The sequence below is a fragment of the Alexandromys fortis genome, unplaced genomic scaffold (assembly GCF_014885135.2).
Source record: "Alexandromys fortis isolate MF-2015 unplaced genomic scaffold, M_Fortis_MF-2015_v1.1 scaffold_72, whole genome shotgun sequence".
Lineage (NCBI taxonomy): Eukaryota > Metazoa > Chordata > Mammalia > Rodentia > Cricetidae > Alexandromys > Alexandromys fortis.
The window spans coordinates 425697-447669 of record NW_026067969.1 but is presented as its reverse complement, the minus strand read 5'-3'; the positions used below and the strand labels follow the sequence as shown (position 1 = coordinate 447669).

The following is a 21973-nucleotide window of genomic DNA, read 5'->3' as shown; positions in this document are numbered from 1 at the left end:
CTTCTTCTTCTTCTTCTTCTTCTTCTTCTTCTTCTTCTTCTTCTTCTTCTTCTTCTTCTTCCTCCTCCTCCTCCTCCTCCTCCTCCTCCTTCCTCTTCTTCCTCTTCTTTCTCTTCCTCCTCCTCCTTTTTCCCCTCCTTCTTTCTTTCAAGACAGGATTTCTTTGTAGCTTTGGAGCCTACCCTGGAACTCCCTCTGTAGAGCAGGCTGGCCTCAGACTCACAGAGATCCACCTGTCTCTGCCTCCCGAGTGCTGGGATTAAAGTTGTGCCCCCCACCACTGCCCAGCTGCAGCTAGAGTATTTTAAGCAGCAAAGCAACCAGTGAGCCACAGCCTCTGGGTTCTGGGGAAGAAAGGCAGCAATGTTTGACCCCGAGAAAGAAGACTCACTAGTAAATGTAGTTGCTATTTTCTTACCAGTGCCTTGGATAGAACCCAAAGCCTTGTTTGAACTAGGCAAATGCTCTACCACTGAGTTGTACCTCAGTCCAAAATACAGTTATGGAAAAGGGAGAGAGAACCATGGGAGGCCCATTGAGGCTGGAGAAGCTTCTACAGTCAGCCTTTTTAGAGAGGTGCTGGTGGGAAGGTGGCAGTCACCCTAGGAACAGTCATGCTTCATCCCTGACAGGGTGCTACTGGGAAAATGCTAAACCTCCGCTCTCACAGTAGATGCCACAGGCAGGGGAAGGGTAGATGGGAGGAAGTGGTCCCATCAGTGGGAGAGGGAAAAGCCTACTTCGCCTGGCCGGGCCTCAGCCTCCCTGTCCCCCGCACAGAGCATCCACCTGAGCTTCCTACGGACGGTGCCGCCCTACTCCCACCAGTCCAGCGTCTGGTTTGAGATGATGCGCGTGTACAACTGGAATCACATCATCCTGCTGGTCAGCGACGACCACGAGGGCCGGGCGGCGCAGAAGCGCCTGGAGACATTGCTGGAGGAGCGCGAGTCCAAGGTGAGGCCCTCACCCTGGAGAGGTCCTTGTTGAGCAGGAGCAGGCGGGCCATGCCATGTCTGTGGCTCCTTGTGAACACTCTCTCTCCATCCTGCATGCTCAGCACCACCGCGTCTGGCGGCGCCCGCCCCGGCCTGTCCTCGGCTCATTTCACTCGCTTTTGCCATTAGTCGAAATCTCCTTCGTGTCAGTCCCTGCTGCGCGAGGGCTGGATCACCTGGAGCTCTGCAAACACCCCTGTCCCGCCCCACTCCCTCTAGTTCAGGCCTCCCTAAGCCCAGCTCAGGCCCCAATCAGACTCATAACTCAAGAACCGCTCCGCCCCTCTCCAACAGGTACTAAGTCCCACCCACCTCTCAGAAACACCCTCTACAGAGTGCGATCCACCCCAACCCCCCCCCCCCCCCCACACACCTCCCAGAGCACTGGAATCCTGTATCTACTGGTATACAATCCATATGCTCACAGAGGCCTTATCTTTCTGAAAGCCGGCTGCCTTGTGGCTGCCTGTGGCCCTAATTGAAGCCCCGTTTCTCTACAACCCCACCCCCACCTCATACTATCCTTTCAGGCTTACTCTGTGCCCCTCCCCTCTCCATCTCCCTCCCACTTCGGAGCTGAGCTCTGTATCCCTCAAGGGACTATGTAGACACTGATCCCAAGACACATATACACTCCCATCTCAACCTGGCCCCTCCAATCTGTGAACAACCAGAGACCAGAGCCAGGATTTGGGGTGGGGGTGGGGTCAAAGTGACCCCTATGCCCTTCCCCACCAGCACCCTAATAGGGATTTGGCCCCTGACCCTACCTCAGTCCCAGGACCTAGAGCACCAAGAATCAGGTGGTGCTTCTCAGGTAGCAGAGAGGAGGAGGAGGCCCAGGCTGGGGAGGGGCCCCAAAAGGCAGAGGGGGGAGGGTGATGGGTGGGAGCATGTTCTGCCTGCAAAATCATAGCTGGCCTCATCATACTTAGCACCAACCATTGTCCCCCGCACCCAAGGTGCCATAGGAGGGAGTAAGGGCATGGGCCGGGGGTGGGGGAGGCATCGAGGCTAGAGACACACCCAGGGTAAACCCTTTACTGCAGTCCATAGAGTCTGGGAGGGAGAGCTGGTTACTGGCACCAAGGGCTCCACCTCTCTGAAGAGAGAGTCCCATTATCAGCATATGGCAGGTTCCTTCATACTTCTGCCGCATGTGTTGTAGCCACACAGACTACCACCAACACGCTCGCATGCTCACCAGCCTTATCCCTGCACACCCAACCACCTGCTCACACACTCGAAAGCACATAGACACACTGCCAGTCAGTTCTTGGATGTTTTAGTGGCGTGCGACACCTTTTAGGAAGACAGGCCTCACTTATCTCCATATGCCTCTGCGCTGCCCAAGGGGATCACATAGAAGGGCTTCCTCTGTGTGCTCTTCTTGACTTGTAACTACAAGCTTACAGGCACGCATGCACACACATGCACACACACACATGTCCGAGCACATATACTTAGACTACACTGACCTTCCACCACAGTCTGCCATAGATTTACCTTCTATGAGGGTGACAGTGGCGTGTCACCCCCGCAGGCATACAGGCGTACATGTGCACAGCCAGTCACACCCAGTCTCAGACACAAATGTGGGCATCTGGGTATGAGCATAACAGCTAGTCTCCAGAGAGCAGTGGGGAGAATAAGCGGGAGGGGGTGGGAGGGTCATGGGGACAGGGCCCCCGCAAGCTGCTCCTCTTTCACTCAGGACTGATGCGGGTGGGGGTGGGTGGGTACTGCTGGGGCCACACAGCAGGTGCATGACAGGGGTGGGGGTGGCAGGCGGGTCCCCCTTAAGGGTGGTGTGGACAGGGTTGCCCTCTCTCCCGAAAGTGACGATTTCCACGAGTTTAGCTCCATGGCAGGGAGCCTCCGTGGCCCCTGCCCCTCTGTCCCCTCCATGCTCAGCTCCACTCCAGCCCCCAGCCCCCACCCGGGTCTCGGTGTTTGCGAGCTCCAGGTACGTGCCCGTCTGCAGACGTGCCGAGGAGGTGGTGTGATTGCTTTAGCGCCGTCATTTTCAACCGTTTATAATCTTCTTCTGTGTCTGCATATTTTCTCTGTGCACATTATTCATCAGAGTAAAAAAAGGAACTATGAAAACCTCGACCAACTGTCCTATGACAACAAGCGCGGACCCAAGGTATATATGCATGGACGTGCACGCCACCCACCGACTAGCGAGTCCCGGCCTGCGGTGCCTCAGCCACTGGGTGCTATCTGGCCCCACCGCGCCGAGCCGAGCCGCAGGCCTGAGCAGTGAGGAGAGACAGGTGGTGAGGCAGGTAGCAAGCAAGCAGGAGAGGGCAGGGGTGGGCGGTGTGGGTGCCCTTGACCCACCCGCCGTGACCCTGGCCTGCATCCTTAAGACAAGCACGGCCACAAGGAGGCGCTGCTCTGGGAAGTGCATGCGAATCTCCAGGTCCGCCAGGGTTTCCTAGTGGAACCCCGGGAGGGAGCCTGCCCACCTGGTCACTTCAGAGTCTGGGCTGCTCCTCTAGGAGCAAGAGGAATCAGGTCTGAGCTGAGAACTCCCAAGGTTTTGGAAAAATCAGCCCCGTCTCTGTTCCCAGTTGCATTCCAAAACTTTTCTATTTCCTGTCCGCTGCACGTCTCGTTCTGAGTCTCGGTCCACTTCAGCTTGCATGCTCAGTGCAAAAAAATGAGGACAGGAGTGAGATGGAAAGAGAGACCTGGAGCAAGCATTAAGCGAGAAGAGCAGAGCGTGAGGCCAGGACATCGAGCAGGCTGAAGGAAAGGACAGGCAGCAAGGCCAGGCCAGCAAGGAGGCAGGAGGCAGGCGCACAGTGCAGGTGGCAAGGACAGGCCACAGCAGCTCTAGCTCAGCTGCCTCGGGGTTCCTAGCAGCTTTGGCCCCACTCTTGCCACTGAGGCACAATGTTTCCTTTCCCGGCTACCTGCTAATGCTCCCTCTCACACCACAGGCCGAGAAGGTGCTGCAGTTCGACCCGGGAACCAAGAACGTGACGGCTCTGCTGATGGAGGCCCGGGAACTGGAAGCCAGGGTCATCATCCTATCTGCGAGGTGAGTAGGCTCGGTTCCTCATCACGTCACTGGGATTCCGCCTGGGGCATAGGTCCAACATGTGGCCTGAGTTGGGGGCACCATTGGGCAAAATGAGCTTCAATTTGAAAGAAAAGAAAGGAAGAAAGGAAGGAAGGAAGGAAGGAAGGAAGGAAAGAAAGAAAGAAAGAAAGAAAGAAAGAAAGAAAGAAAGAAAGAAAGAAAGAAAACTAAAACTTCACCAAGGAGAGCCCAACCCCACCCCACCATCCTCCTACTCACCCGGTAGCCTAGGCAACTCCCATCCTCCATCCCTCCCTGGATTCTTATCTTTCACAGTCACATAGAACCATTGCCCTAAGTTGAGCTTTGAGGGTTAGAGGTACAATGCTCGGAAGTCGGGAGATGCAGTTATGTAAACATCCTGAGGGCTGAGGATAGGGAAGGTGCCCCACAGAACGATGTGCAGGTGTACAGGTGAGGGTGTGCCTGAGGTCCAAAAGCACTGATGGAGAAAATCAGGCTGGTCCTGGAAGGGCCGTCTCCCACCGTATCTCACTACTGTGACGGTGCACAATAAAACCCCCTACTCGTAACCAACTAGTGTTTCCTGTAAAGGGAGAGACTGGCGCCTAAGACCCAGGGAAAGGAAGGATGGGAAGGGGAGAGTGGCGGCCCCGTTGACAATAGGGAGGTTGAGGTGGACCTAGTCCCTAGTCTGCCCAGCTCTGCTCTGACAGACTGGAGGAAAAAAACATGTCATCCAGCTCGGAGGAAAATTCCCTAAATCCTGCTGCCATGGTGACACGAGAGGAACAGGACCAGCTGTGTTCAGACACAGGATAGATGTCTATCTGTAGATCCGGTCAGCAACCTCTCTCTGTGCACAAAACCTGGTACACACCACTAGCTTCCACAGATTGTGGGGTGTGGCAGCCAGGACTCAGCCTGGAGGATAGACGATTTCTTCACTCAGATGGCTGGGCTGGCACTAGCTGCCCCGCTCTGAGGGTGGTAGCTGTCACATGTTGGTGTGGCCAACTCCTCTAGGAGCATCAGCAAGCAGGTGCCAACTGTCCCACTACATACGCGCGTGCACACACACAGACACACACGCGCGTGCACACACACACACACTGTGGCAGACACTTAACAGTGCAAAGACACACGGCAGAGTCCTGGTTCATTGCCTTTACTATTCAGTCTAGCTCAGTGATGCTCAACCTTCCTTATGCTGCGACCCTTTAATTCAGTTTTTCATGCTGCGCTGACCCCCAACCAGAAAATTATTTAGTTGCTACTTCATAACTGTGATTTTGCTACTGTTATGATTTGTAATGTAAATATGCAGTATGTCTGATATGCAATCCCCCCAAAGGGGGTCACAACCCATAAGTCGAGAACCATTGATTCTAACTGTATACTTTGGGGTGAGGGATGGTACAGGGCTTCTAAAGAATGAATAAAAGAGCAGGGCCTTGGTGGTGCACGCCTTAAACCCCAGCACTCGGGAGGCAGAGGCAGGTGGATCTCTGTGAGTTTGAGGGCAGGCTGATCTACAGAGCGAGTTCCAGGACAACCTCCAAAGCTATAGAGAAGCCCTGTCTCAAAAAACAAAATAGCAACTAAAAGAAAGAGAGGGGGGGCTGGGTGGTGGTGGCACACACCTTTAATCCCAGCACTTGGAAGGCAGAGGCAGACAGATCTCAGTGAGTTTGAGGCCAGCATGGTGTACAAGAGCTAGCTCCAGAACAGGCTTCAAAGCTACAGAGAAACCCTGTCTTGAAAAACAAAACAAAAAAGAAAAGGAAAGAAAGAAAGAAAAAAGGAATGGATTAAGAATACATCCATATGGGGCATCCCTATCAGTTGATAGAGCACTTAGCTAGCATGAACCATGATGTCCTAGCCCCAATCTTCAGCACTGAATAAAGACAGGTGTGGCGGTGCACACCTGTAATTCCGGCACTCGGGAGGCAGGAGGATCAAAGTTCAAGATCATTCTCAGCTACTTGGCAAGTTCAAAGCCTGTTTCAGCCTCATGAGACCCTATCAGAGGGAGAAAGGGAGTGGGAGAGAGAGAGAAAAAAATATGTCCCAAAAAAGGAGCCAGGAAGGAAATATATCCCTTGGAAGGCAAGCCCAGCCCAGGATACCCAAAGAAAGCTCTGCTCAGGAAAAGGCCCACCACACCTCCTATTTTCTGATTGTTTCTAGTTCTCATCGTAGGACTTGAGGGAGATTTGCTCAAGTTGGATAAAAGAATGTTCATTGTTCAGGATGGTGGGCAAATGAGTACACACAGCAGGCAGGCAAGAAGGCTTTCTTCAGGTCAAGGCTACTTAAGGAAGCTGTTCTATTAAAACAGACCCACTAGACTATCAGGGTCTTTCAAGCAAGTAGTCCTGCTTGGCTTATGCATTATAATGAAGATGAACAGGGCACAAGGCAGAGGACCACCCTTCATAGAATCCCACCACTCCAGGCCCCAGCAGCAAACACTCACCTCTTCAAGGCCAGTAATTCCACGACCACCCACGACAACTGAAGGGTCTTTGGACATAGGGTGAGAAAGCCTCTCCATGTTGAATACCTAAGGGTTAAAGACAGACTTGCCAGACACGGCTCTAGCAAAGAAGGCAGCAGCAGAAGGGTCATGGTAGGCAGAGGTACTAACATGAATATGAGCTGTGTGAACACCACCCATTGGCACACTGAGCACACAGCATTCACATACAAACACGCCCACACTGGCACACACCATATTCATGCCGCTCATACCTCACCACTTGTCCCCCACACACTGAGTTCGAGCCACAGTTCACACTGGTTTTTAAACCCTAAAGAACCTGTGGAATCGCAAGCTTGTGCACACTGGTGAGTGAGGTGCCACTGATGAGCAGCTACCCAGCGCTCATCACGTTCCGGCTCCTTCTGCACGAGAGAGGCTAAGAGTTTTGCAGACCTTGTTAAACTGACCTTTTTAATCGGGTCGACTGTCTGTCGGGTACACAAAATTCATTCCCCAAACTCCTCATTTTTATTTTCCTCCTGCTGCCTTTGTTGGCATCACTATGTCCCGTAAAATGGTCTGATGAGGTTTGATGGGTTGATCAGACCTTTTGTCCACAAGCATTGCATTGGTTGGAATCCCATCGAGTGACATTGCTCAGTAGGTCTGTGATGTGTTGGGGAGATGGGGCTCTCTGTCTGATTTGGTGGGTGTAGCTGACATCAGACACCCTCCTTGACATGTGTGGCGCTGGGTGACCTCTTCCGTGTTCAGTGCACTGCAGCATGGTCGTATATTCTTTTGGGTTTTGATTTGAGACAGGGTCTCTCTATGTTCTATTGTTCTTGCTATGTAGACCAGGCTGGCCTTGTGCTTGTGGAGATCTGCCTGCCTCTACCTCCCCGTGGCGGGAGTAAAGGCATATGCCACCACTTTGGCTCTGACATATATTCTTGCTGAGGTACTGCCTCGTTGTTTTTAATGTTGCTTATATTCATCAACAGTACCATCGTTTAGAGCTTTTCTTTTGGTTAAAATCATTGAAAAAGTTGGAGGCAGGATTTTAAGGAAGTGTGGCTTATCTTGGGCATAGATCAGCTGGTATACACCTAACCCAACAAGGACTGGAGAGATGGCCTCATCTGGGTCTTGCAGAGGACCCAGGTTCAGTTCTGAGCACCCCCAGTGACTCACAACCATTCAAAGCTCCAATTCCGGGGGACCTGACACCATCTTCTGACCGCCACAAGCACCAGGCACTTGTCTGGTGCACATAAATGCATGGACGTAACACTCACACGCATAAAATAAATTTAAAATAAAAACTTTTAAAAGAAAAATAACCAAATGTCAGGTAATCCACTTGGCTTCACTGCACCTACTAAACATGCACAGGCGAAGCAAAATGCCAGTCATAGCTGGGCCTTGATTGTCAGTCTGAGAGATGCAGGTTGAGGAGAGGACCCTTAGTGGCTACTGGAGCCCTGGAAGACCTCAGAGTCTTTGCTATGACCAGGGAGACCCAGCCTCAGGGGACTAGGACCCCTGTCTCACTGTCCACAGGAATTACCTATGTGAACACCTCAAACTCTAAGGACCATATGTCCCCACAAGGCAAGGCTTGTCCTGGTGGCCCTGACCTTGGAGGTCAGGGAACATACCTACTGTGAGAGGGGTCGGGATGCTCAGCTCAGCAACTAGGGCATGGGATTCTACTGGCATCTCCTCAGCCCAGAGCCCTCACCTTGTCATTCCACACCTTTGAGCACGGAGGTCCATCAGACCCATGGCTTGCCAAGAGTTCACCGCTTCACAGGTTCTGGAGTGGACTGCCTAGGCACAGACCCTACTCTGCCATTTACCACTGTCTTATCCGAGTTCAGAAAGTCATCTTGTACCCTATTCCTGCCTCCTAAAGGCAGAGGGGGCTAGCAGCTGAAGACTGAAAAGGCCCTGGGTCCAGCCTCACCGCCTATGCAGACCTCTGGGCCTAACAGCAGGAAGGGTGGTGGGCGCAGGCACGCTCCCCCCGGAGCATGTGAGTGGGAGAGGCTGTGGCCGGGAGTAGGGAGAGCTGGAGTCCTGGCTCGTCACCCGGGTCTGCCCCACAGCGAGGACGACGCTGCCACCGTGTACCGCGCAGCCGCGATGCTGAACATGACGGGCTCTGGGTACGTGTGGCTGGTGGGGGAGCGCGAGATCTCGGGGAACGCCCTGCGTTACGCCCCAGACGGTGAGTGCTGGACTGTGGGGTCGCTTGGGGCTGATGATCTGTCCAGTCTCTAAGCTACGGAATCGCGCAGGCATCATCGGACTGCAGCTCATTAACGGCAAGAACGAGTCGGCCCATATCAGCGACGCCGTGGGCGTGGTAGCGCAGGCAGTCCACGAGCTGCTAGAGAAGGAGAACATCACCGACCCGCCGCGGGGTTGCGTGGGCAACACCAACATCTGGAAGACAGGACCACTGTTCAAGAGGTGGGCGGGGTTGCTCTCAGTAGGTGGGAGGAGTCATCCCTTAGGAGGTGGGAAGGGCTGGGGTTTTGGTTTTTGGTTCTCTCTCTCTCTCTTCCTTCCTTCCTTCCTTCCTTCCTTCCTTCCTTCCTTCCTTCCTTCCTTCCTTCCTTCCTTCCTTCCTTCCTTCCTCCCCTCCTTCCTTCTTTCCCTTCTCTTCCTTCCTCCCTCCCTCTGTCCCTTCCTTCCTTCTTTCCTTTCTTTTTGGGGAGGGTGGTTTTGGATTTTTGTTTTGTTTTATTTTGTTTTTTGAGGCAGGATTTTTCTGTCTAGTCCTGATTGTTCTGGATCTCACTCTGTAGACCAGGCTGGCCTCGAAACTGAGATATCCATCTGCCTCCGCCACCCGAGTTCTGGGACTAAAGCTTTGTGCCACTACTGCCCAGGCAGAAGGGGCGTTCTTTAGCCATGGTTCACTCTTCCAGGAGTGGTCCAGCCAGACTTTTGTTTTGTTTTTCAAGACAGGGCTTCTCTGTGTATCCCTATTGTCTTGGAACTTGCTCTGTAGACAGGCTGGCCTCGGTCTCACATAGATCCACCTGCCTCTGCCTCCTGAGTGTACCGCCATGCCTGACTTGCAGCGGTCTTATCTAGGACATGCTATGGTTAGTCCCCTATGGAGGTGACTGTCCACATTCCTAGTACCGCATCCTGTCTTCACCATAATAACCATCCCTTTTCCCACCACAAGCGCCCTTACCTCTGCTGTCACTGAAGCTGTGACTGCCTCCGCTTCTCCACCCCACACTGCAGGTTTTACCTAACTCCCACAGTGCCTGGTGCCCTAGAAGAAAGCCCTTGCTGCAGGCGGGGCTTGGGACCCTCTACGGACCCAGAAATTCAGAGCAGGCATCCATTGACAATGAGAGATTTAAGGTTGACCAAGGGAATGGCTGCAGAACTTAACCCCAGAGCCAATGTCCACAGCGCCACCACATGTTCCCATGCCATCCGTGCGGTCACAGGCTGCACATACATGCACACAGACCAATGAATGCACACAGGAACCCAAAGAGGAACATGACATGGTGTGCCACAAGCACACTCACAGGGGTGACCCCTACATTTGGGTTGCATGCACACAACCTCACTGATATGGTCCAGTGAGCAAACATACAGCCAGGAAAGCCCCCCAGTGGCTAAGATGAGGAGGTGGTTCATTCTATTTCCACCATTTGATGGCGAGTGGGCCTGAGGCTCTCTGGGCTTCTGCCTCCCCTGTAAAACCAGGATGGTGGCTCTGACAGTCATAGTCCTCATTCAGAGAAGCCCTTGTCATGGGGTCGGCATCCAAGACCCACTCAGGAGCTGGAGCTGTGCTGTCCATCTGGTGCCGGGAGGCACGCACCACGGTGTCTGCTCAGTGTGAGGAGCAACCATCTGCTAATCTCTCCTACCTTAAAACCGGGGTGGAAGGGGCGGGAGCTTGGGCTGCTCAGAAGGAAAGAAGAGCAGCTGCTGTGGTTAAGTCGAAGCCCCGCTCTCTTCCCAGGGTACTGATGTCTTCCAAGTACGCGGATGGAGTGACTGGCCGTGTGGAATTCAATGAGGATGGGGACCGAAAGTTTGCCAACTATAGCATCATGAACCTGCAGAACCGAAAGCTGGTGCAAGTGGGCATCTACAACGGCACCCATGTAGGTGGGGGTCATGAGGGGGTGGGGGCTGGGGCCTTAGGGTCCTGGGGCCGAGACCCCTGCGTGGCCACCCTCTATCTCATACTCCCACCCCCAGGTCATCCCAAATGACAGGAAGATCATCTGGCCCGGGGGAGAGACAGAGAAGCCTCGAGGGTACCAGATGTCCACGAGATTAAAGGTGGGGGACCCCGTTGAAATATTCCAACCTTCCCATCGCCAACACTTCATTACTCCTTCAGGCCAGGAGGAAAGGGGGTGTGGGCACAGCACACAAATAAAGGGCGTGGAGATGAGTTTGCTAGCAGCTGGTTCTGGCACATGTGGCAGCGGCGGCAGAGGAGGCAGGGGTCTAGGCAGGGGGAAGGAGAAGCAGAGGTTTCTTTTTCTTTTTTTCTTTCTTTTTTTTTTTTTCTCGAGACAGGGTTGACAGGGTTTCTCTGTAGCTTTGGAGCCTGTCCTGGAACTAGCTCTTGTAGACCAGGCTGGCCACGAACTCACAGAGATCTGCCTGCTTCTGCCTCCCAAGTCAAGTGCTAGGATTAAAGGCGTGCGCCACCGCCACCACCGCCCGGCCTGAGAAGCAGCAGTTTCTGCCCAACAGGCTCTCTCTAGCACTTTATCCTGCCCCAGCTCCAGCTAAGTCTGAGGAAGAACTGATTAGTGGGGGCAGACAGTGGGTGGGTACTCTGGGCCGCAGGGCAGAGTTCAGCTTAGAATTGATGCTCTTTGGTGTCCCCTTTCTCCCTGGGATCCCAGGAACCCCCTTCTTGATCTGGCTTCCTCCTTCATAACCTCTTCCCAGCCTGATTCACACATTCCCTGGGTTCATCCATTCCCTCTGCCTAAGAACTATTCTGAGTTCCTCTTCATGTTGAGACACAGCACACCCAGCTCTGATACCATAGAGCTCCAAGGACAGGATCTGAAGTGCCATGTGCCCAGCCACCCTTCTCTCAGTGCCATCAAATATCTGGGGCCGCGGTCTCACCTGGCGAGCGCCCGCCTCCATTCCTCCTGGGATGAGTCAGCATGTCACTCACAAAGCCAGTGTCCTATCTGTTTGCAGCTCAGGCACCTGATGTTGTCAAGTCTGAAAGCACTGGGGAGTGGCACACGTCCTTAATCCCAGCACTCCGGAGGCAGAGGCAGGTGGATCTCTGTGAGTTCAGGCCAGCTTGGTCTACGCAGATAGTTCCAGGACAGCCAAGGCTATACAAAATTCGAAAATTAGAAACAAAACAAAACAAATAACAAACATCACTAACCAAGGGGACCCATCAAGGTGCAGATGGCTATTAGCCATGTTTCTGGAGTCACTGATTTGTTACATTTTATTTTATGTGTATAAGTGTTTTCCTGAATATAGTATACATACATACATATATGTGTATATAGTGTTTATATATACATACACATATATGTATATAGTATACATATGCACATATATGTGTATGTCGTATATATGCATACATGTGCACCATGTGTATGTCTGGTGCTCCCAGGGCAGAAGAAAACGCAGAATCCCCGTAATAGGAATGGATGGTTGTGAGCCGCTCTGTGGGTGGTAAGAACAGAATTGAGTCATCTGTAACTGCAGGTCCTCTTAACTGCTGAGCCGTTTGTCACACCCCCTCGTCAAGTTTTTGGCAGCACTAGCACCTATTCTTGTATAGAAAAAGGAATATGGTCCTGTCCCCTTCTCAAGACTCCCAGCTGAGTGTTCCTCCTCCACTGCCTGTCACCACAGCCAGCTTTGCCATCCTGTCCTTGGTCTGCCTACCCCTCTGTTCTCCACATCCCATCGAGGCCCTCAGCAGCCAGCTGTGTTCTGTTCCAGTACCTCAGACTTGTGCCTGTCCCCATCCTCCAGACTGTGGCTCCTAGGGGAAGGGGAGGGAAGAGGGCCAAAGCCAAAGTGTGTGCTGAAGAGGCAGCCCTGGGAGAGGAGCATTAACCAAGCGTGGTGGAGCTTGCCTTTAAACCCAGCACTCTGGAGGTAGATGAAAGAGAATCTGGGGTTAAGGTTGTCCTCAGCTACATAGCAAGAGGCCATCTGGACTGTATGCAGCCCTGTCTTTAAAAAAATCTGGAGTTGGTAGGACATGCCTTTAATTCTAGTATTAAAAGTCAGGGTCAGGTGGATCTCTGTGAGTTCAAGGCCACCATGGTCTTCATAGGGATTCCACATCAGCTTGAGCTACGTAGTAAGACCCTTTCTCAAAAAAAAAATGGGGATTGGCAAATAGCCCAATGAGCAGCATGAATTTGGATTTCTGCATCCATATAAAAGTCTGGGTGTGGCTGCATACTGTACTCCTTGTTAACCATGTTGTTGTTGTTGATATAGTGAGTGGGCAGAGACAGTCTCCAGAGCTTGCTGAGTGACCAGCCTAACCAATTACTGTGCTCCAGGGTTATTGAAGAATAACCTTCATCATGTCATAATAATAATAATAATAATAATAACGGAGCTGGAGAGATGGCTAAGTGGTTAAGAGCACTGATTGCTCTTCCAGAGGACCGGGTTCAAGTCCCAGCACCCACACTGCAGCTCACAGCAACTGTAACTGCAGTTCCAGGGGAGCCAGTGTTCTTTCTGGCCTGCGTGGGCACTGTATGCACCTGGAGCACGGACATATCTGCCAGCAAAACACCCATACACATAAAATACAAATAAACAAATCTTTAAAATAAAATAGGGGCCAGAAAGATAGCCTCTTAGAGGTTAAGAACACTCATTGCTCCTCCAGAGGACCTGGGTTCAAGTCCCAGCACCCATATGGCAGCTCACAACCACCTGAGACTCCAGTTCCAGGGCTGCTGATGCCTCCTTCTGATTTCTGTAGGTGGGCTCTTACATGTATGTGATACACATACATATACTCAGGCACACACATAAAATAAAATAAAAATGCTTACATAATAAAAATAGACAGCTACAGAGAAAGACACCTGACATTGGCCTCTGGCTTCCGTGTGCAGTTGCACACATGCATGAGCACACAGGAACACAAACATACATGTAGACATACCTTGGAAAGGAATTTTTTTTTACAATATTCTCAGTATTCTGTCTGCATGTATGCCTGCAGGCCAGAAGAGGGCACCAGATCTTATTACAGATGATTGTGAGCCACCATGTGGTTGCTGGGAATTGAACTCAGGACCTCTGTAAGAGCTGTCAGTGCGCTTAACTGCTGAGCCTTCTCTCCAGCCCTTGGAAAGGAATTTTTAAAAAGACAAGAGTAGGGCTGGAGTGGTGATCCAGGGGAGGACCCGGGGTTCAATTCCCAGCACCCACATGGCAGTTCACAACTGTCTGTAAGTCCACTTCCAGGGGATCCAGCATCCTCACACCAGTGTACATTGAATAAAATAAATTTTAAAAGTAAAAAAATAAAGCTGGGTGGCGGTGGTGCACACCTTTAATCCTAGCACTGGGTAGGCAGAGGCAGGTGGATCTCTATGAGTTCGAGACCAGCCTGGACAGGCTCCAAAGCCACAGAGAAACCCTGTCTCGAAAAACCAAAATAAACAAATAAATAAAAAATAAAAGGACAAGGGTCAAAGACTGAAGGCTTCCTGCCAGTGGAGGCCAGGGTGGCTCTGGCAAGGACGCAGAGTTTCTCCTCTGTGATTGGTCAGAGATCGTTCCCTGTCCACACAGTAAATACTACACAGTCATACTGCGACAGAGTGATGTCTGAACTGGGATTGGAGGAAATGGGCTACAAGAAGAGGACAGCATTGCAGGAGGCACTTTGACGAGCCAGGGCCGATGGCTGGGGAAGTCTGTACCCCACTTCAGCACCTCCCCAGACCTGTGTCCATACCCCGAGGGCAGAACCGATGCTAACCACGTCAGAAGGATGTGGACTGACCTCTGAAAACCAGTGGGACAGGGCCCGGGTGTGTATTTCTCAGAGCACCGGAAGATGGAGACGAGGGGTTGCTGTGTGCCCAGAAGCCGCCAGCCCTGGGGACAACCAAGGGCAGGTGGCCCAGGCTGGTTCTTGTCTTTCTCCCAGATAGTGACAATCCACCAAGAGCCCTTTGTGTACGTCAAACCCACACTGAGTGATGGGACATGCAAGGAAGAATTCACGGTTAACGGTGACCCAGTCAAGAAGGTGATCTGCACAGGGCCCAATGACACCTCGCCAGGCAGCCGTGAGTGCCGGGCAGAGTGTGGCAGGGTACTGGGCAGTGAAATCGGGAGCCCGCTGATACTATTCTCTAACTGCCCACAGCACGCCACACGGTGCCTCAGTGCTGCTATGGCTTCTGCATTGACCTGCTCATCAAGTTGGCACGGACCATGAACTTTACCTACGAGGTCCACCTGGTGGCAGATGGCAAGTTTGGCACACAGGAGCGGGTATGGAGTGGATGGCAGGGGCGGAGCCTGGAGGAAGGGGCTAGTGGGAGGATCCTGTGAGCTGAGATGGATTCATTGGAAAGTCTTTGGGGGTGGGTAGAGCCTTGTTCGGAGGGGCTGGGGCTGGGCTTTAGAGATGAGCTAGATACGGAACAGGAGATGTGCCCCCCACCTCCGTGTGCTAGGACTAAAATCTAGGAATGCTTGTTCGTTCGGAGAACCATACCCACCCTGTCTGCAGCCCCACTGGCTCTGTCGCTTCGCAGGTAAACAACAGCAACAAAAAGGAGTGGAATGGGATGATGGGAGAGCTGCTCAGTGGTCAAGCAGACATGATTGTGGCACCTCTGACCATCAACAATGAGCGTGCTCAGTACATAGAGTTCTCCAAGCCCTTCAAGTACCAGGGCCTGACCATTCTGGTCAAGAAGGTAGGCAGGGCTCAAGTGGGGATGGAGTAGGGGCATGGAGGGCCCAGGCAATGCTGATTCCCTGTTCACCTGCAGGAGATTCCCCGGAGCACGCTGGACTCGTTCATGCAGCCCTTCCAGAGCACGCTGTGGTTGCTAGTGGGGCTGTCGGTGCACGTGGTGGCCGTAATGCTCTATCTGCTGGACCGCTTCAGGTGAGCGCCGTGGAGGGAGCTGGACCCTTCAGTCTAGAGGGTGGGCAGAACTGGCAGGGCTGGGCAGAGCTGCCTCTCCTGTCCTCTCTCCCGCTCTCTCTCCCACCTCCCCTTTGCACTCTGCAGTCCATTTGGCCGGTTCAAGGTGAACAGTGAGGAGGAAGAGGAAGATGCGCTGACCCTGTCCTCCGCCATGTGGTTCTCCTGGGGTGTCCTGCTTAACTCTGGCATCGGGGAAGGTGAGACGAATCCAGGGTCCTTCCTGGCTGCATCCCCTGCTTTCCGGGGAACTGACCTAAGTCTCTGCCCACAGGTGCTCCCCGGAGCTTCTCTGCACGGATCCTAGGCATGGTGTGGGCTGGTTTTGCCATGATCATCGTGGCTTCCTATACTGCCAACCTGGCAGCCTTCCTGGTGCTGGATCGGCCTGAGGAGCGTATCACAGGCATCAATGACCCCAGGGTGAGGCCCCAGAGCTGTAGGGCAGTGTGTGTGTGTGTGTGTGTGTGTGTGTGTGTGTGTGTGTGTGTGTGTGAAAAAGAGGTTGAGAGGAAGTGTCTGCTCCTGGTGGAGCCTAGGGGGCAGCCGTGAGCTGAGGCCTCTGTCCTTGCAGCTCAGAAACCCCTCGGACAAGTTCATCTATGCGACTGTGAAGCAGAGTTCCGTGGACATCTACTTCCGGAGGCAGGTGGAGCTGAGTACCATGTATCGGCACATGGAGAAACACAACTACGAGAGCGCAGCCGAGGCCATCCAGGCTGTGCGGGACAAGTGAGCGAGCACACAAAAGGCCGCCTTGGCTGGGTGGGACGGTAAAGGGTCGAGCAAGGGGGACAGGCTCACTCAGGAAACACAGTGGAGGGTGTCTGGACTGAAGTATGAGCAGGGTGGGGTGACCAGGCTACGCGGGGCTCCTTTGACTCCACCTCTGCCCGCAGCAAGCTCCATGCCTTCATCTGGGACTCAGCGGTGCTGGAGTTCGAGGCGTCACAGAAATGTGACCTGGTGACTACGGGTGAGCTGTTCTTCCGCTCAGGCTTCGGCATCGGCATGCGCAAGGACAGCCCCTGGAAGCAGAATGTTTCCCTGTCCATACTCAAGTGAGTCTGCCCTGTGCTGGGGCCCTCTCTTCCCTTCTCTTGGCTTTAAGAGCCTCCCCACAAGGTTGGACCTTGTCTCTACTGCCCCAGTCGCAAAACACCAAACCTCTCTACCCCAGGCTAGCGCCTGTTCACCAGACACTGACATCATCTGCCGTAAAGGAAACTCCACCCAAACCAGGCATCAGCCCCATAAGAGAACCTTCCTACTCCCAGCCCAGCAAAGGCTACAAGCTTCCTAACTCCCAAAGCCCCACTTGGCAGCTGAGTGGTGGTGTCTCATGCCTTTAATCCCAGCACTTGGGAGGCAGAGGCAGGCGGATCTCTGTGAGTTCGAGACCAGCCTGGTCTACAAGAGCTAGTTCCAGGACAGGCTCCAAAACCACAGAGAAACCCTATCTCGAAAAACAAACAAACAAACAAACAAACAAACAAACAAACAAACAAAGAGCTAGTTCCAGGACAGCCACCAAAGCTACAGAGAAACCTTGTCTCAAAACAAACAAACAAGCAAACAAACAGACCAAAGCCCTACTTGGGCTGAAAAGTTGGTCCCATGGTACTGCCTCCCCTGTGAGCCCTGCCCATTCCCAGTCCCACCCCTGCTTCCAGCCCTGCCTTCCCTCTCCCCTTCCCTACTCAGGTCCCATGAGAATGGCTTCATGGAAGATCTGGATAAGACATGGGTTCGGTATCAGGAATGTGACTCCCGCAGCAATGCTCCTGCGACTCTCACTTTTGAGAACATGGCAGGTGGGCCCTCCGTGCTGCCTTGATGCCGGGAGGGATTGTCTGGGGGCTACAGCCTCCGGGCAGTCAGATGAGGCACTGGATACTTCACACAGGGGTCTTTATGCTGGTGGCTGGAGGCATCGTGGCTGGGATCTTCCTGATCTTCATCGAGATCGCCTACAAAAGACACAAGGATGCGCGTAGGAAGCAGATGCAGCTGGCTTTTGCAGCAGTGAACGTGTGGAGGAAGAACCTGCAGGTAGGACAGGCCACCCTCCGAGGCCTGGCGTCCAGGGCCCCGCCAGGCCACGGCCCTACTCTATCCCTACAGGCCGTGGCACTGGCTCTGGCTCATGGGCAGGACTGGTGCTAAGAGCCATGGCCAGGGGCAGTGGTGAGTGTTCCCAAGACACAGGGGCAGCACAGGCAGGAGCTGCCTGCAGGTGGCCACCCACTGCCAAGCTGGGCCAAGGGAGGCCATGAACTCCAAGCTTCTGCCTGGCCCCTCTGTTTCCAGAGTCACCTACTGGCACCCAATCCATAGGAAGGCAATCAGGCAGGGTAAGACAAGGGCCCGCCTGTGTGTAGTACGTGATCTGAGATGCATATGGCCTGCTACATCCCAGCTCCTTTGACACCCCTTCCGGAGACCCCTTTTCTTTCCGTGTCCAGCTCTGTGACTCCAATCTAAAAGGGGCTGCTCTGCCTCACCTGGTGCCTCAGGCCACATCCGTGTGGATTTGTGGCTGGCAGGGACGAGGCTGCATGTGGGATGGTCAGAAGCCACCAGGGAAAGGGACAGGGTGGGCAGTGAGGTTCACGCAAGCCTGAAGACTAGCGGCCAACGGCCAGGTTCCTATTCACTTGTCTCTTCTCTTTCTCTGGGTGTCTTGCTGGAGCTGTGTCCTGAGCTGACATTGACATTACAGTGAGGGCTGTGGGGGGGGACAGGGCTCTTGGAGCCCCCACATCTCTCATCCACCCGTTCTTGCTTTTGGCCCTACAGGTCCCCTGGGGACCTGGCCACAGCTGTCCAGGGCCATGCTGGCCATCAGACTCCAGGCCAGTGCCCCCGGATCTGCCTCTGTCTATCACTCCAATTCCAACTGGACACCTCCTTGGGTCCTTGGCCCCTTCCTGGTGTGTGCCTTTTGGGGTCAGCAGCCTCTGAACAAAGGGGCTGGTGTGGCCCCCGAGAGGAAGCTCTTCCTGTCCTCAGGGGCTCCTCCTCCTCAGGATGCCTCTAAGCCAGGGCCACCCAGGAGCCAGGGAGCCAGGCGAACATTCTAGGAAAAGTGCCAGCAGGACTCCAAGCCCAGCCCCAGCCCAAGCAAGGACAGGCCCAACCCCGGGCAGAAGAGGCCACTCTCAAAAGTCTGGCTGTTGGTCGGTCTGTCCAGCACAGTGAGGCAGGCAGGATTCAGGGCCTGAGTGGCCGGCCGGGCCTGGCAGCTGCCCCCAAGGAGCAGGCAAGGGCAGGTGTGGCCGCCACCCTTAGCCGTCTAATCACTTATACATATTCATTTTAGGATAGAAAGAGTGGTAGAGCAGAGCCCGACCCTAAAAAGAAAGCCACATTTAGGGCTATCACCTCCACCCTGGCCTCCAGCTTCAAGAGACGTAGGTCCTCCAAAGACACGGTAAGGGGGAAGCACCCCAGTCCCGCGTCTCTGACTCCTCCCTTGCCCCATGTCTGTCTCCCTCACCCTCACCATCCCACCCCTGTCCCCGCCTCCAACCCTGGCCATCCTTGCCGATGCCTCGAATCGGTCCTTTACCCACCCTCCACCCATACAAGGGTGCCGTCCTTTAGAACTCTCCGGAACTCTCCTCAAGCCCTCACTGGTCCTCAGCTTCCCCATGTGTCTCCACGTTAGTCTGCCCACCTCCCTCCCCACGCCATGACCCACACACCATCTGGAAGCCGTGTCATGTTGTTGGTCAGTCAGCCTCACCATCTCTCTGGGCTACCCAGACCCTGGGAACTAGAGTAGCCCTGTCCCAGGTCGTCCCTGCCAGGATACCACGCCACGTCTGTTTCATCCCTGTTTCTCTTGCCTCCACAAGGGGCTTGACACCTCGTTCTTGCTCTGCAACAGCTCTGGAGGGTGTAGCTGTGATGTCCCATCCCGTCCGTCTGTCTGGCCGCTGGCCCCGCCCCCCAGACACCTGTCTCACCTGTCTCACCAGAGCCATGCGTGTTGCATCTTCCATGTGGTCTCTGTGTGGGCCGGGGGCTGGGGGCTGGGCCTGGGTCCATCTGGGTGGACGGCTGGGGCCTTGCATTGGCATTGACCCTCGGTCACAGGGAGACCGTCAGGTGGGCAGTGGGGTGGGGCCAAGTTGAACAGGTCCCTGATGGAGGTGTGGCAGCAGTGCCCAGGTGATCTGAGCATAGACAGGGTGTCCCTGAAAACCCTGGCCTGAGCACACAGGGCAACACTCAGAGGGAGGCCCAGGAAGGGGAGACTAAGACCAGTGTTTCAGCTCAGACCCCCAAGCACTGCCACGAGGCCATTGTCAGAACCATACCGTCTGCCTTCAAAACCCTGTCCCCTGCCTTGGGCAGTACACCACCAAACCAGAAATGCATACTCAAAAGAAATTCCTCCAAAGGATCCCCATTTTGCTAGTCACCCTGGTCCTAGCCAAGAAGCAGCCCCTCTAGCCAGTGTCACCCACAAGGGGCTTGTGTCCCATGAGGAATCTGGGTTTGTGGTAGAGCCCTATGCTCAGGAAGAAAGGCACACAGACAGGATTTGGTGCAGAGCAATGGAAGTGCCAGGCTCAGACTACTCGAGTGCTCCAGAGAGACCTATGAGGCCTGGCTGCTCAGTTCTCTGAGGGCCCTGGTACAGAAAGAGTGGGTGAAGCCGAAGGGTCTGTGGGCTGCACCACCGTGAGGCTCCAGGAGCTGGTGCAAAGACAGTCTCCAGGGTCTCCCAGACCAGGGAAAGTGGGCACGGCCTATGCTACAAGATTGAGCCAGGATCCCCACAAGGGGCTGCTGGGGAGGGAGAGCAGGGCTGAGGGCGCTGTGGGTGGAAACTTGTGTGGGAAAGGGAAAATCCGACAGAGAGGATTATCTGTACTTTTGGGGCCAAGTGGCCAAAGTGGGAAGAGTACAAAATTCCTGCAGGCGGCAGGCCATTTTCAGAGGGTGTCATTCAGTCTTGGGGCCCCATCTGGAACTGGCCAGGTAAAGCTCAGAAATCTACACGGTTCCTTTCTGGGCACTTGTTCTCAGTTCAGTCTTTACCTGAGCCTCCCTGGGCACCAGGGACCCGTTCTTCCGGGCCATCTGAAGCTGGCCCCACCCTGCAGGGTTGACCTCTGGGCATTGCCACTGTGGGCTGGGTGGGGGAGGGCAACCCAGCTCGCACCCTGTCTCTGGGGCTGGGTGCTGTTCAGAGGGAGGCTTGGGTGGGGGCTCCTTTGGGTGGGGTGGGGTCGGTCCAGCTGCTGAGATCCTTTGCCCCTGTCCTGTGGCCGGTCCGGGCCAGGGCAGCACTGGGCGCTCAGGGCTGGGATCCCTGGTGGCCGGCAGGGCCAGCAGGTATTGATTGTTGGTTCTTATTTATAGAGCACCGGGGGTGGACGCGGCGCTTTGCAAAACCAAAAAGACACAGTGCTGCCGCGACGCGCTATTGAGAGGGAGGAGGGCCAGCTGCAGCTGTGTTCCCGTCATAGGGAGAGCTGAGACGCCCCGCCCGCCCTCCTCTGCCCCTCCCCCGCAGACAGACAGACAGACGCACGGGACAGCGGCCTGGCCCACGCAGAACCCCGGAGCACGACGGGGTCGGGGGAGGAGCACCCCCAGCCTCCCCCAGGCCGTGCCCGCCTGCCCGCCGGTCGGCCGGCTGGCCGGTCCACCCTGTCCCGGCCCCGCGCGTGCCCCCGACGTCGGAGCTAACGGGCCGCCTTGTCTGTGTATTTCTATTTTACAGCAGTACCATCCCACTGATATCACGGGCCCGCTCAACCTCTCAGATCCCTCGGTCAGCACCGTGGTGTGAGGCCCCCGGAGGCGCCCACCTGCCCAGTTAGCCCGGCCAAGGACACTGATGAGTCCTGCTGCTCGGGAAGGCCTGAGGGAAGCCCACCCGCCCCAGAGACTGCCCACCCTGGGCCTCCCGTCCGCCTGCCCTGCTGCCTGGCAGGCAGCCCCTGCAGGACCAAGGTGCGGACCAGAGCGGCTGAGGATGGGCCAGAGCTGAGCCGGCTGGGCAGGGCCACAGGGCGCTCCGGCAGAGGCAGGGCCCTGGGGTCTCTGAGCAGTGGGGTGAGGGGCCTAAGTGGCCCCGGCCGGAGGGGTGTGGAGCAGAAATGGCAGCCCCATCCTTCCTCCAGCCACCACCCTAAGCTACAGTGGGGGCCCATGGCCCCAGCTGGCTAGGTCACCCACCCACCCCTCCTCCAGCGCCTGCTCTCTGCAACCTGACT

The 21973-nt window shown here is 54.7% G+C and overlaps 1 protein-coding gene across 8 annotated transcripts in view; it reads left to right on the top strand.

Moving 5' to 3' along the window:
• Grin1 (glutamate ionotropic receptor NMDA type subunit 1) overlaps positions 1-21620 on the top strand; it is a 25828-nt gene extending 4208 nt beyond the window's left edge. The window contains exons 3-21 of one of the 8 annotated variants that reach the window (XM_050155031.1): positions 781-957; positions 3085-3147; positions 3950-4050; positions 8653-8774; positions 8845-9019; positions 10548-10692; positions 10790-10873; positions 14724-14865; positions 14946-15073; positions 15340-15504; positions 15580-15698; positions 15825-15937; positions 16012-16160; positions 16312-16469; positions 16637-16798; positions 17442-17551; positions 17644-17789; positions 19060-19170; positions 21478-21620. In XM_050155031.1, coding sequence (XP_050010988.1) covers positions 781-957; positions 3085-3147; positions 3950-4050; positions 8653-8774; positions 8845-9019; positions 10548-10692; positions 10790-10873; positions 14724-14865; positions 14946-15073; positions 15340-15504; positions 15580-15698; positions 15825-15937; positions 16012-16160; positions 16312-16469; positions 16637-16798; positions 17442-17551; positions 17644-17789; positions 19060-19170; positions 21478-21546 — 2439 coding nt within the window. In that variant the 3' untranslated portion in view covers positions 21547-21620. Of the gene's footprint in view, positions 1-780; positions 958-3084; positions 3148-3949; positions 4051-8652; positions 8775-8844; positions 9020-10547; positions 10693-10789; positions 10874-14723; positions 14866-14945; positions 15074-15339; positions 15505-15579; positions 15699-15824; positions 15938-16011; positions 16161-16311; positions 16470-16636; positions 16799-17441; positions 17552-17643; positions 17790-19059; positions 19171-21113; positions 21231-21477 lie in introns of those variants that run through there. The other 7 variants (XM_050155029.1, XM_050155032.1, XM_050155035.1 and 4 more) reach the window with 7 other exon arrangements.
• The last annotated feature ends 353 nt before the right edge of the window (positions 21621-21973 follow it).